Source organism: Polypterus senegalus, chromosome 1 (genome assembly GCF_016835505.1).
Source record: "Polypterus senegalus isolate Bchr_013 chromosome 1, ASM1683550v1, whole genome shotgun sequence".
NCBI lineage: Eukaryota > Metazoa > Chordata > Cladistia > Polypteriformes > Polypteridae > Polypterus > Polypterus senegalus.
The window spans coordinates 333,205,173-333,220,700 of NC_053154.1; the positions used below are offsets into that span (position 1 = coordinate 333,205,173).

The window sequence follows — 15,528 nt, forward strand, 5'->3', positions numbered from 1 at the left end:
ATGATATTGACCGTAACTGTTGGCATCGATTCCAGCAGGGAAGACCCACTTGGGTGAGCCGGGGAGACAAAGGGAGAGAAAGCCGCGGTAAACTTACTGAGGCGGCCAACCTGAAGTCTTAGAACGTTTCATTTTGTGATTTTAAAGTATTTTATTGTTCATTTTTAATCTTCACAAGTGTGCCAGTTTTTGATTTGCTGACGACTTGCGTCTGCTCTGCACTTTATTTGGACTGATTTGTAACAATCCTGCACTTTGGCTGTTTGAACCTGGTTGATGATCTCTCAATCCCTGCTGTGCCCATCTTGACAACTAACCAGCGTATTGATTCTGTTTGTGTCCCGATTGTATTTGTACATAAGAGAGAATAGAATGGGAAGTTAAACTCATGTTAAAATGTAATACATTACAGCATGGCTTGAATAGAGACAAGAGTTTTATAGCGAGATACGAGGCCTGTTTGCATCTCTCAGACTGACACAGACAAACTTCAAAGGACTTTGTTGGACAGTTAGTTATCTTATCCAAAGATCTTTTGACCATACATTGTTCTTCTCTCTCTCTCTCTCTCTCTCTCGTTAAATTAATCTTAGCCTGAGTGAACCTATTAATTTTTTACATTTAAGATTTTTCATTTAAAGATTTACCTTAATTGTTTCTTGTCCTAGTGTGTGGATATAAACACAGGGAACTTCAGTTTCTGTATGACATCTCGCCTGAAGAAGGGGCCTGAGTTGCCTCGAAAGCTTTGCATATTGTAATCTTTTTAGTTAGCCAATAAAAGGGGTCATTTGGCTTGGCTCTTCTCTACATTCATAATGGCTAACACGGTACAACACCCTAGTACTACATTTGTACATTCAAAAGAAAAGCATCCCCAGCACTGCCCCCTGCTGGACGCCACTTTTAATATCACTGAAGTTTGAAATTTGGCACACTTTTTATTTAACTTTTCTGGTGGTATTTACAGTGGTGTGAAAAACTATTTGCCCCCTTCCTGATTTCTTATTCTTTTGCAAGTTTGTCACACAAAATGTTTCTGATCATCAAACACATTTAACCATTAGTCAAATATAACACAAGTAAACACAAAATGCAGTTTTTAAATGATGGTTTTTATTATTTAGGGAGAAAAAAAAAATTAGATTAGATTAGATTCACTTTATTGTCATTACACATGTATAAATACAGGGCAACGAGATTCAGTTTAGCATCTAATCAGAAGTGCAAAGAGCAGAAGTACAATAAATATAATATGTGCATATTATGTACAGTTAAATATGATATTTACAGTTAAAGATTATACAGTTAAATACGATATGTACAGTTAAGAGCACAGTGAAGATGGGAATAGATATATAGATATATATAAATAGATATACAAATGTTCTAAATGCGGATGGCAAATATACATATTTTACAATATACATTTATGTACCTATACATGTATCTGTATGTACTATAATACTATAAGTACTATATATATATATATATATATACACACATATACACATATATATATATATATATACATACAGATGTACAACATACAGATGTGATATGTATGTGCTGTAATACTATGGGTATTGTAATACAGTATATACAGATGTACAATATATGATATATGATGTACAATGTACAGGTGTGCTGTGTGTGCACAGGTATGTACAGATATGTACAAGGAAGGGAGGAGGAGTAGTGTAGAGGATTAAGTGTGTGGATGTTAAGGTTCAACGGGGGACTGAGTTCAGAAGTGTGACCACTGTGGGGAAGAAGCTGTTCCTAAACCTGCTGGTTTTAGTTGGAAGGCTCCTGTAGCGCCTTCTGGAGGGGAGGAGCTGGAAGAGTTTGTTGGCTGGATGAGAGGAAACCTACATGGCCCTGTGTGAAAAAGTAATTGCCCCCTTGTTCAAAAATCACCTAACTGTGATGTATCACACCTGAGTTCAATTTCCTGATTACTGCCACACCTGTTTCAATCAAGAAATCACTTCAATAGGAGCTGCCTGACACAGAGAAGTAGACCAAAAGCACCTCAAAAGCTAGACATCATGCCAAGATCCAAAGAAATTCAGGAACAAATGAGAACAGAAGTCATTGAGATCTATCAGTCTGGTAAAGGTTATAAAGCCATTTCTAAAGCTTTGGGACTCCAGTGAACCACAGTGAGAGCCATTATCCACAAATGGCAAAAACATGGAACAGTGGTGAACCTTCCCAGGAGTGGCCGGCCGACCAAAATTACCCCAAGAGCGCAGAGACGACTCATCCGAGAGGTCACAAAAGACCACAGGACAACGTCTAAAGAACTGCAGGCCTCACTTGCCTCAATTAAGGTCAGTGTTCACGACTCCACCATAAGAAAGAGACTGGCAAAAACGGCCTGCATGGCAGATTTCCAAGACGCAAACCACTGTTAAGCAAAAAGAACATTAGGGCTCGTCTCAATTTTGCTAAGAAACATCTCAATGATTGCCAAGACTTTTGGGAAAATACCTTGTGGACTGATGAGACAAAAGTTGAACTTTTGGAAGGCAAATGTCCGTTACATCTGGCGTAAAGGAACACAGCATTTCAGAAAAAGAACATCATACCAACAGTAAAATATGGTGGTGGTAGTGTGATGGTCTGGGGTTGTTTTGCTGCTTCAGGACCTGGAAGGCTTGCTGTGATAGATGGAACCATGAATTCTACTGTCTACCAAAAAATCCTGAAGGAGAATGTCCGCCATCTGTTCGTCAACTCAAGCTGAAGCGATCTTGGGTGCTGCAACAGGACAATGACCCAAAACACACCAGCAAATCCACCTCTGAATGGCTGAAGAAAAACAAAATGAAGACTTTGGAGTGGCCTAGTCAAAGTCCTGACCTGAATCCAATTGAGATGCTATGGCATGACCTTAAAAAGGCGCTTCATGCTAGAAAACCCTCAAATAAAGCTGAATTACAACAATTGTGCAAAGATGAGTGGGCCAAAATTCCTCCAGAGTGCTGTAAAAGACTCATTGCAAGTTATCGCAAACGCTTGATTGCAGTTATTGCTGCTAAGGGTGGCCCAACCAGTTATTAGGTTCAGGGGGCAATTACTTTTTCACACAGGGCCATGTAGGTTTGGATTTTTTTTTCTCCCTAAATAATAAAAACCATCATTTAAAAACTGAATTTTGTGTTTACTTGTGTTATATTTGACTAATGGTTAAATGTGTTTGATGATCAGAAACATTTTGTGTGACAAACATGCAAAAGAATAAGAAATCAGGAAGGGGGCAAATAGTTTTTCACACCACTGTATATCTCTACAGTAAGAGAGCCTTAAAATGAATGGCTTAGACAGTAAAACCCAGCAAATTCCAACCTGCCTGCCAACTCACCATGGATTTGGAATAATGGAGAAGAAAGACGGCATGCTGGGCCATACATGAAGTTCGCCCCCGAGGTGGCACTTTAGAGTTAGATTAGGGTGATCTGTGCTCAGGCCTGACCAGTGCCTCTTGGGCTTCTCTGTGCTTTTACACCTTCAAGTTCTACAAAGTGCAGAGTAACCATCTATTTGTCTAAAATCACCAAGCCTTTGTTTCCTTCCTCATTCCCCAAATTCCTCTCAGTCTGGCAGCGTTGATGCCAGAGACCCCTGCGGGCCCGGGCTTGCGAGCCTTAGTTGAGGGCTCCATCTAGTGGAGAAAAGTAATAAGTACAAGCCTACCCAAGGTGAGTGCCTCGCTGTCTGTGCTTACATCTCACATCCCTGCTCTCCTGTCCGTGTTCCTGCCGGTGGGTGTGCAGATTCCGTCACTCATGGCACTGTTCTGATGTATGGTGGGAGACACCTGGAGGATTAGCGAAGTGGCAGCTGAGAATTCTGCTCCGTACTTGTAAAATTTTTTATTTTTATAATATATTGAGGATGACTTGTGTTCTGTTCTGTGTATTCTGTTGTATTAACCCCCCCCTCCCCCTTCTCTTGGACACCCACTGCACACCCAGCCTACAGGGGTCTCTCTGTGAACTGCCTTTCCTGGGGTTTCTTCCATGTTTTCCCCTACAAGGGTTTTTTTTTTTTTTCCTGTTCTTCTTACAGAGTCAGGCTGGGGGGCTGTCAAGAGGCAGGGCCTGTTAAAGCCCATTGCGGCACTCCTTGTGTGATTTAGGGCTAAACAGAAATAAATTGTATTGTAATTGGTGCGCATCAGAAGATCCCTGAGCTCCAAGTGTTCACCGCAGACTTCACAGGCCTACTGCCCAGTGACCAGGCCTGAGAATTTCCTAGAGAGCAGGAAGTTAAATGGACGCCGAGGAGTGAAACTGTCATCTCGACATCTTACACAAGTGGTCGGCTCATCCTAGGGCTGCCACAGATGACTGTTTTGTGAACGATTATTCTGTCAACTGTTTTATCGCTTAATGACTAATTTTGGTCCAATAATTCAAGCAGGTGGTTGACCCTGAAGTGTATTTAAGTATTGAATCATGTTGTATTATGTAGAATTTGAAAACATCAGGATATGAAATAAAACACAACTCTAATAACTCCAATGAGAAGACAAGACTGTTAACCATAAAATATTTGTCAAAAATGCCTAAAAGGAAAACAAATTATTTCATTTTTGATTAATAATGGGCTTCTTAACATAACTTGATGTAAATAAGACCCAATGATTAGATTTTTGGGTTCTTTGTGACGACTGATCCAGTCCAGTACTCCGTTTGCAAGTATTTATTTAAAATTGAGCTGTTCAAAGACATTGTGAATGTAGCTGCTACATGTGTGTGGCATAAAGCCACTAAATAACACACAGTACATCACAAACGTCAGTACAGCCCTCACATTTTTGTAAATATTTTATTATATCTTTTCATGGGTCGACACTGAAGATATGACCGTAGTCCGTGTACAGCTTGTATCACAGTGCCAATCTGCTGCCCCCACACAGCCATTAATGTCTAAACCGCTGGCATCAAAAGTGAGTCCACCCTAAGTGACAAATGTCCAAATTGTGCCCAGAGTGTTAATATTTTGTGTGGCCGCCCACCATTATTTTCCATCATTGCCTCAACTCTCTTGGGCATGGAGTTCACACGAGCTTCACAGGTTGCCACTGAGCTCCTCTTCCACTCCTCCATGACGACACCACGGAGCTGGTGGATGTTAGAGACCCTGTGCTGCTCCACCTGCCCCACAGATGCTCAATATGGTTTAGGTCTGAAGACATGCTTGGCCAGTCCAGCACCTTTACCCTCAGTGGTCATCTTGGAGGTGTGTTTGGGGTTGTTATCATGATGGCATACTGCCCTGCGGCCCAGGCTCTGCTTCAGTGTGTCACAGTACATGTTGGCATTCATGGTTCCCTCAATGAACTGTATCTCCCCAGTGCCGGCAGCACTCACGCCGCACCCAAACCATGAGACTCCCACCATCATGCTCGACTGTAGGCAGACACACTTGTCTTTGTACTCCTCAGCTGGTTGCTGCCACACACGCTTGACACCATCTGAAGAAAATAAGTTGATCTTGGTCTGATCAGTTCCAGTAATCCATGTCCTTAGTCTGCTTGTCTTCAGCAAATGGTTTGCAGGCTTTCTTGTGCACCACCTTTTGAAGAGGCTTCCTTCTGGGACGACAGCCATGCAGACCAATTTGATGCAGTGTGCAGCGGGCGCATGGGCTGACCCCCCCACCCCTTCAACCTCTGCAGCAATGCTGGCACCACTCATACGTCTATCTTCAAAAGACAACCTCTGGAGATGACGCTGAGCACGGGCACTCAACGTCTTTGATTGACTATGGCGAGGCCTGTTAAACCTGTCGCTGTATGGTCTTGGCCAGCGTGCTGCGGCTCAGTTTCAGAGTGTTGGCAGTCTTCTTATAGCCTCGGCCATCTTTATGTGGAGCAACAATTCTTTTGTTCAGATCCTCAGATAGTTCTTTGCCATGAGGTGCCATGTTGAACTTCCAATGACCAGTATGAGAGAGTGTGAGAGCGAGAACAGCAAATTTAACACACCTGAGACCTTGTAACACTAATGAGTCACATGACACCAGGGAGGGAAAATGGCTAATTGGGCACAATTTGGACACTTGTCACTTAGGGGTGTACTCACTTGTGTTGCCAGCGGTTTAGACATCAAGTTATTTTGAGGGGACAGCAAATTGACACTGTGATGCAAGCTGTACACGGACTACTTGACATTGGATCAAAGTGTCATATCTTCAGTGTTGTCACATGAAAAGATAGAATAAAATATTTACAAGAATGGGTGTACTAACTTTTGTGAGATACTGTATGTGAAGTATAAATCGTATTTTGGAGACGGGCAACTCGTATGCTAATCGGTATTTGGAACTTCTGCAGCCATAAAGCATGAAATAATTTAGCGTGAAACTGCTCAGTTGCTTCCTGCACTGCCGACTGTGGTGCGGCCTCGTGTTTGGTTCTGGATGACAATTTGCCCACTAAAACAGTGTAACATGCTGGCACGTAGTGTGGAGGTGGGGGGGCAGGGGTCACCAGTCAATTATAAAAATTTAATTTCATTAAAGTTTTAAGTTGATTACATCGATTAATTGTGTCCATTGTAGCTCAGCCTTACATCATTCATCATTCAGTAGGTTGACCACCCGGCTGTCCCATGATGCTGTCCCAGTGTGGCCCTCCCATCTGGACTCCTCCGCCCGTCTCTTCCTTTACGCACAGCCTGGCTGTTGGTAGCACAGTGGGCACCAGAGCTTGTAGCCCTTAGTCCCAGTGTGCCCACTATCTTCACAGCATTGCTGTGGTGGTCTCGATGCAGGAAGGATTTCACCCACTGGACAGATGGTGGGGTTTTAATTTCTCCTCCTCTTGTTTTTTAGGGGAGCAACATTTGTTCAAATATATTTTTTAGTCCATGTGGCCATCAGTCTCTTCTTTGGGTTGACTTTTCGTTGGTTTTCTGGCCTGTTAGGAGACTTTCTTGGAGTGGCACAGGCAGTCTTGGGTAGCATTTAAATGTTTATTCCAGTAAGCCACTCATCACGGTCGCGTCTTCTCCAGGTGTTTATTGTACCCTCTGTGTTTCTTTACTGTAAGCACTGATGTTGCCCCCTGTGTTCGAGCCCAGCACTTGAGTTCCTCCTTGACATTTTATGCAACAGGAGATGATAGGTAAATATTTTTTTCTCACTTCACCTTCTCTAATTTATTTATTTATTTTCTTTCCAGTCACCAGCTGGATTCTGAGCCCACGTTGTCCCGCAGAACTCCTCCAAACCTGACCCAGGCTCACATCGAGAGTTACCAGACCTTGCCAAAGAACGGGCGACAGCCATCTGGCAGTCCTCCTCCTCCTCAGCTCGTCACCCGCGAGCTGCCAAGTGATTACAAATATGCGCACGACCGGGTCAGCCACTTCCGGATGTCCAACGAAGAGAGAAAGGCCAATAAAGAAGGTACGGTGTGGCAGCTGTATGAGTGGCAGCAGAGGCAGCAGTTCAAGCATGGCAGCCCCACCGCCCCCTTGTACACGACGGCTTCGGACTTTACTGATACAAGTGGCCCAAAGGCCACCCTAGAGGTTCCACGGTCCATTTCGGTGCCACCCTCTCCGTCGGACATTCCCCCTCCTGGGCCGCCACACAAGGTGCTATCACCGCGGAGACCTCACACGCCTGCGGAGAGGGTGACAGTCAAGCCCAGTGATGAGCGGCCGCTTGTGGAAATCCCGTCTCCGCGAAGACTACACCTTTCTCTTTCAAAGGTAAGCCTTCTGATGGGCACACGGGCCAGGCTTTTGTCACAGTCCTCTGACATCTCTAAGATTTGGCACTCAGAATGATGGCCTTCTTACCTTTTGGCTTTATTCAGACAAGTCACTTACTGGGTGAGGTAAATGCAGACGAGTAACGGCCTCTGCACAGTGACCCGTGAACCATAGAGGCTCAGATTTAATTGGCATGTGCCATGTAACTGCAAATGAACAAATTCTAACAGGGAAGAATGATGGTCAAGATTAAATATGATTAGACGCAGAGTTTGTGGTTTACAGCTCCAGGTAGCCACATAGGGGGGAAGCATAACAGGTGACATTCCTGCCACTATGGACGGACCACATGAGGGGGTTACAGCACATCGCCGCACTCACCACATGACAAACCAACTCAGGATCCCAGATTAGGACCCGAGTGCAGCCATGTGACGGGTGATGGAATGGACCAGTGGGAGGTTTTTTTTATGGTGGCTGGGGTGCCAGTTCTGCCACCAACCCACAAGTTTTCCATGCCGCTTGGAGGGACCTACATGCATATTAACGTCATACCCAGGACGGAGAAATTACAGGTTGAGGGCCTTGCTCAAGGACCCAGTGAAGTAGAGGTTTGGTGTTTACAGGATTTGAACCAGCAACCTTCTGATTACCAGTGCAGACGCCCAGTCTCAGAGCCACCACTCCGCCCTTATCTGTAAAGACCAAAGTGGAAGTCTGTTTTAGATGAGCTGAGCTCAGGGCTGCCTAGTACCCTGCCTGCTTCTTTATCGTGTTGCTCTTGGTCAGCCTGCTTTAGTATGTCGCTGCTTCAAAAAGGACCTGGCGTCTCATTAATAAATCTTGACGTGGATTTGAGTGTGAGAAGAAAGTGTATGTGCCAAAAACAAATCGGAGGTATTAACCTGGCATACTTATACATTTATAAGCGACTTCTCTTCATTAGCCAGCCTCATCTTGTAAATGTGCGTATGTGAACCCCACCTGGTTGCTCTGGGCAAGGTAACGCTCAGGCCACGCTTGTTCTCCCGGTCCTCCTAGAGTGGGGGCATCCCGGCCAGGCAAGGACCCCAGCTGTCCAGCAGGGGAAAAAAAAGGCATATGTGTGTGTGTGTGTGTGTATATATACACAGTGGGTAATGAAAAGAATCCACCCTTTGAAATATTCCCATTTTTTTTTTGCTTTACAGCCTTAAATGTAAACACTCACTAATATTTCTTACCAGCTTTACTTGTTCAATAGCATCTCTAACATCCAATTGCAGGACATAACATCTACAGTTCAGAAGAATTATAAAAACTCAAAAACAAGACCTACTGAGATTAATAAAGAAAAACATGTCAGTGTCAATTTGTTGACCCCTCTTTTACTTTAATGACAGCCTTGCGTCTGTTGATTCTTCTCTATCAGCTTTGCACACCCAGATTGTGTAATATTTGCCCCCCACTCTTCTTCACATTTTAACTGTTCAAGTTCGGTCACATTGGCTGGTGGGCATTGGTGGTCTGCCATCTTCAGATCTTTCACTGTGGTTTAGGTCTGGGCTCTGACTGGCCACACCAGGACATTCACTTTGTTCTCCTTCAGCCACCGTGTGCTCAGTTTTGCTGTGTGCTTCAGGTCGTCGTGTTGAAAGGTGAACTTTCTGCCCATCTTCAACATTTCTGGCAGAGGGCAGCAGGTTTTCCTCAAGTATTTGATGGTGTTTTGCCCCGTCCATTGTTCCTTCTACCCTAACGAGACCCCCAGGCCCTGCGGCAGAGAAACATCCCCACAACAAGATGGTGCCCCCTCCATGCTTTACTGTAGGTATGGTGTGTTGTGGATGGTGAACTGCATTGGTAGACCGTTTGGTGTTGAGGCCAAATAGTTTGATTTTGGTCTCATCTGACCATAAGACATTTTTCCACTTGGCATCAGAATCTCCAAGGTGCATTCTGGGAAAGCTCAAACGAGCCTTAATGTGGGCTTTCTTGAGAAGTGCAACCCACCCAAAGAAATCACAATATGGTGGAGGGCTTGTGAAATTGTTGTCACATGCACACCATTAATGACCACTCTGTGCCATAATATCCTGTAACTCCTTTAAAATGGTCATTGGCCTCTCTTACCAGCTTCCTCCTTGCTCTTCCATCCAGTTTGGAGAGTCCAGGGAGGGTCCCTGTAGTACCAAACACTTCTTTATGATGGACTTTACTGAGATTGATGAAGCCTTTGAGATGTTTTGGTCTCCATCTCCTGCCTTGTGTCTGTCCACAACTCTGTCCCTGAGATCTTTTGAAAGTGGCCTGCCAGCCATAGTCAGATGTTTGCTGTCAGTTGCAGTACCAAGCAAGGGAATGAATGGACCAGGAACAGCTTCACTAATCACATGAATTACAACTGAGCACCGGTGGGAGGAAGCCAGTAACCACAATGGGAATGGGGGGCACTGACACCTGATTGAGGGGGGGGTGTGTGATCCATTATTAATCTTGGGATTTCTTGTTTTTATAATTCTTCTGAACTGTAGCTGTGATGTCTTTCACTTGGATATTATAGGTTGCATTGAGTAAGTAAAGCTGGAAAAAATATTAGTTTGTTTATTTTCATTTAAGGCTGTACAGTAATCCCTCCTCGATCTCGGGGGTTGCGTTCCAGACCCCCTGCGATAGGTGAAAATCTGCAAAGTAGAAACCATATGATTGTATGGTTATTTTTAGATATTTTAAGCCCTTATAAACTCTCCCACACTGTTTATAAATATTCCCTGCACAATTATACAGCATAATCCCTTTGTATTCTCTTAGATATTAGGTAAGTTTCATATAAATTATGTATGTAAGCACACTGTTTATATATAGTAAAACCTAAATATTATTTTAAAGATATTGAGTGTCTCCAATATCACTTATGTTACAGCCATTACGATAGACAGGCCACCAGCAATAAATACGTACAATGCAAGAAAAATAGTATACAGTAAATGTGTGTACAGTGACACTAAACGTACAGTACATGTACTAAGTTCTGTAAGTAGAAAATTAATTATGGTTACTCACCAACAATGACACGACGACTTGTCCGATAACGATGAGTTTAGTTTTACTGCACAACAAAGGAGAGCGTTACAGCTCTTCTAAAGGAGCCTCTTCAGGCGATTGTGTAGCACCGCCGTTGTTCTTCTTCAATCCAAATCTCTAAAGCAGATTCCATCCAGACTACTGCCTTATTACATCCACTTACAACTCGTTTTGCACCCTGGTTAAAAGGACACTGTGGCCGTAAATCTTGTATTCCTTTCCTACTTTTTAAATAAAAAGAATCGTGGACTCATTGATGCCGTAATGGTGTCCTACAGCGGTGTAGCTGTTCCCTTCCTTCAACATATCCAAAACTTTTACCTTTTCGGCAATCGTTAACATCTTCCGTTGGCGCTTGGGCACGGCCCCTGAAGCAGTAGCAGGAGCAGATCATTTTGGAGCCATAACGAAGGGCTTGACTACGCACAAAAGAGCACAAAAGTTAACTCTTTACACAGTGAAACACGTTGATCATGAATGAGCGAGATGAGACTTCCTGGTTAACGGCGTGGAATCGAATTCAGCGCTCCGACGCTGAGCCATTCAGCACACAGGAACTTAACTGCATGCTCTGATTGGGTAGCTTCTCAGCCATCCGCCAATAGCGTCCCTTGTATGAAATCAACTGGGCAAACCAACTGAGGAAGCATGTACCGGAAGTAAAAAGACCCCTTGTCCGCAGAACCAACGAAACAGTGAAAAATACGCGTTATATATTTAGTTATGCTTACATATAAAATCTGTGATAGAGTGAAGCGCTTGAAAGTCGGCTGATATAGCGAGGGATTACTGTAAAGCAAAAAAAAGGGAATATTTCGGGGGGGGGAGGGGGGATTCTTTTCTGTACCCACTGCATATATAATATATATAACTTATAATAAGATCAATGCCAAATCTTAATAACAAATAAAAATGGGAGCGCTTCAGTAAAAACATCTTGTTACATGATGCAGCGCCAAGAAGTTCTGTTTTTGAGATGTAGGAAGACAACAAGAAGTACTGTGAGCATTCATATTGATGCAAAATCAGGGTCCTGGAGGTATGAAGGAGGAGCACAGCATTAAACACCCCAGGTGTCTTGGCAGTGGTCAGTGGTTTAAGGTTCAATAGAACAGGAAAACTAAACTATAGTGTCTTTACACGTGGCGAACAGGGTGCTTGCCAGGTTTGCACAGATTCACAAAGGGAGTCTGTAGACATGTCTTAGCCACTAGAGGGCTCCACTGCCTGGACACCTGAAAGTGCACCCTGTCCTTATTATAGGCCTGTCTAACAATGAAGCTGAATACACAATGGGGGGTCTGAAAATAAAAAGTCCACCTTATGAGAAGGATTTAGGAGTCACAGTGGACTCTAACCTACCAATTGTCAGATGGTGATCAGAAGCCATTAAGAAGGCTAACAGACTGTCAGGTTATATAGCGCCTTGATGTGTGGAGTACAAGTCACAGGAGGTTCTGCTCAAGCTTCATAACACACTGGTGAGGCCTCATCTGGATGCAGTTTTGGGCCCACCAGACATAGCAGCACAAGAGAAAGTCCAGATAAGAGCGACTAGGCTGAGTCCAGGGTACAGGGGATGAGTTATGAGGAAAGATTCAAAGAGCTGAGATTAACACTTACATTAAGTTTAGGTCTTGTTAGGTCTGAATACACAATGCGAGGTCTGAGAATAGAGAGTTTGCCTTATGAGAAGGATTTAGGAGTCGTGGTGGACTCTAAGCTATCAACTGTCAGATGGTGATCAGAAGCCATGAAGAAGGCTTTCAGAATATCAGGTTATACAGGGAGTGCAGAATTATTAGGCAAGTTGTATTTTTGAGGATTAATTTTAATATGGAACAAACACAGTGCTATCAGTCAATCCAAAATGTTAATAAACCTGAAACCTGAATGTTTCACAACGGAAATGTGAGTGTGAACATCATCAGGGGAATACATATGTGCGCACAATTATTAGGCAACTATTAGTGTGCAGATTTATTATGCAACTAAAGGAAAATGAAAATTTTCCCATCTCACTTGTTTCTTTTCATCTGTTATAGTGAGAATAATAAACAAACACCACAAAATGTACAAATAAACATCTCTGACATTTCAAAATCAATCAATCAATCAATCAATGACCAATATAGCCACCCTTCTTTCCAATAACAGTCATAAGCCTTTCTATTCATGGAGTCTGTCAGTTTCTTGATCTGTTGACGATCAGCTTTTTGTGGAGCAGTGACTACAGCCTCCCAGACACTCTTCAGAGAGGTGGATTGTTTTTCTCCCCCGTAAATCTAGCGTTTAAGAAGTGCCCACAAGTTCTCGACAGGGTTTAGGTCAGATGAGGAAGGGGGGCCATGTCATTATTCCTTCATCTTTAAGGCCTTTACTGGCTGGACACGCAGTGGAGAACTTCGATGCAAGTGATGGAGCATTGGCCTGCATAAAAATCCTGGTCTTCTTCCTGTTTGAAGAAAGTGTCTTCGAAAAACTGGCAGTAGGTTTGGGAGTTGATTTTGAGTTCATCTTCAATGCAAAAAGGTCCAACTAGCTCATCTTTAAAAATACCAGCTCATACCAGTACCCCACCTCCACGTTGGAGTGGAGCTCTGTGCCATTACTGATCCACAGGTCCATCCATCTGGTCCATCAAGAGTCACTCTCATCTCATCGGTCCATAAAACCTTTGAAAAAAATCTGTCTTCAGATATTTCTTGGCCCAGTTTTGACGTTTCAACTTATGTTTCTTGTTCAGTGGTGGTTGGGTTTCAGCCCTCCTTACCTTGGCCATGTCTTTGAGCACTGAACACCTTGTACTTCTGGGCACTCCAGGTAGGTTGCAGCTCTGGAATATGAAAGTACTGGAGGATAATGGGTTCCTGGTAGCTTCACGTTTGATTCTTCTCAAATCTTTGGCAGCTAATTTGCGTCTTTTGTTCTCAACACGTTTCTTGCGACCCTGTTGACTATTTGCAACAAAATGTTTGATGGTTCTGTGATCACACACCAATATCTTAGCAATTCCAAAAGTGCTGCATCCCTCTGAAAGACTTTTTACAATTTTTGACTTTTCAGAGTCAGTTAAATCTCTTTTTTGGCCCATTTTGCCCGAGGAAAACTAGCTGCCTAATAATTCTGCACACCTTGATATAGGGTGTTGATCTCCTTAGGCCACACCCTCCCTCATTACACAAATACACATCACCTGACGTGCTTAAATCCAATAAGCATTCAAGTTAATACAGCTTGGAGTTGGAATATACGCATTAAAAATGATGATATGGTCAAAATACTCACTTGCCTAATAATTGTGTACACAGTGTATAGCGCCTTGATGTGTGCAGTACGAGTCACAGGAGGTTCTGCTCAGGCTTTATAACACACTGGTGAGGCCTCATCTGGAGTCCTGTGTGCAGTTTTGGTCTCCATAAAGACATAACAGCATAAGAGAAGGTCCAGAGAAGAGTGACTTGACTGATTCAGGGCTACAGAGGATGAGTTATGAGGAAAGATTTAAAGAGCTGAGCCTTTACAGAGATGAAGAGGAGACCTGACTGAAGGGTTTAAAATTATGAAGGGAATTAGTCCAGTGGATCAAGACGGTGACTTTAAAATGAGTTCATCAAGAGCACGGGGACACAGCTGGAAACTTGTGAAGGGGAAATTTGGTAAAACATTAGGAACCACAGACACTTGGTTAAGTGACCAAGTAGTGCAGTGGCCAGGAGGACTTTCGGGACCTTCAAAACTCAACTTGATGTTATTTTATAAGAATGAAGTGGACAGGACTGGCGAGCTCTGTTGGGCTGAACGGCCTGTGCTTGTCTAGATTGTTCTAAAGTGCACTGACCTTTCTTTAAAAGAGATCTGTGCAGGAAACCCTGCATGGGACTGGAGTTGAAGGCTTAGGGGGGTTGGGGGGGGGGTTGGGGTTTTGCAATCCTGCCCTCCTGGATGTGGCTAAAGAAACTTTAGACAACTGCCCAGCCCGTAGAGCATGTCAAGGTGTTGCAGCCTCTGCTCAGCACTTCATCCCCCTGGTCAAATCCCCTTTCTGTATTTGGTAGAGTTGCACTAATGAAGAATTAAGTGAGCATCATAATAAACGATGGCTGCGCACGCTTGCCTCAGGCGTCACGGTTTTTATTGAGGAGTTAAGCCGTGCGCTGTAGCCTGCTTCCAGGAGGCTTCTCGAGTTTTGTTTTCACTCTGATCTTTAGGGAGAAGTCCTGGCATTTCCTGGCATCGAGAGCCTGCGGTATCCATGTTAATTAATAAGCTGCTTTGTGTTTTCTTTTAGTGGCCAACTGGCAGTTCATGAAGTGCACCGAAAGTGCCATCGTGATAATGGGCTGCACATCAGCACTCGTCAGCCTCCTAAAGGGTTGTGTGGCTCACTGATTTGACCTTGTGCTTCATGGCATGGGTGGCATGGCAGTCTAGCATTGTAGAGCGGCTTGCTTACTGCGTCTAGGCCTTAGTTTGAATTCAAGCTCTGTGTGTGTGTGTGGAGTCAGCATGCTCCTGTGTGGTTGTGGGTCAGGAGGTCAGAAGCCATTATGTGTGGTCACTACAAATGAGATGGCCTTAGGACTCCTGCAGGTGGTGACTTTAGGACATCAGTGTGTGTTCTGGTCGAAGTTATGGGCATGGTGTTAACAGTGCCAGCAGGGGAGCCTGGGAGGAGCTTCCAGATATCAACTTTTTGGTGTTTCGGTCCCCAGATTGTTTCCTCAGT

The 15,528-nt window shown here is 43.8% G+C and overlaps 1 protein-coding gene across 10 annotated transcripts in view; it reads left to right on the forward strand.

The window, feature by feature from the left end:
* plekha7b (pleckstrin homology domain containing, family A member 7b) overlaps window positions 1-15,528 on the forward strand; it is a 294,855-nt gene that overhangs the window by 221,196 nt on the left and 58,131 nt on the right. For all 10 annotated transcript variants that reach the window (XM_039738638.1, XM_039738665.1, XM_039738648.1 and 7 more), the window contains one exon: window positions 7,199-7,733. In XM_039738638.1, coding sequence (XP_039594572.1) covers window positions 7,199-7,733 — 535 coding nt within the window. The remainder of the gene's footprint in view (window positions 1-7,198; window positions 7,734-15,528) is intronic.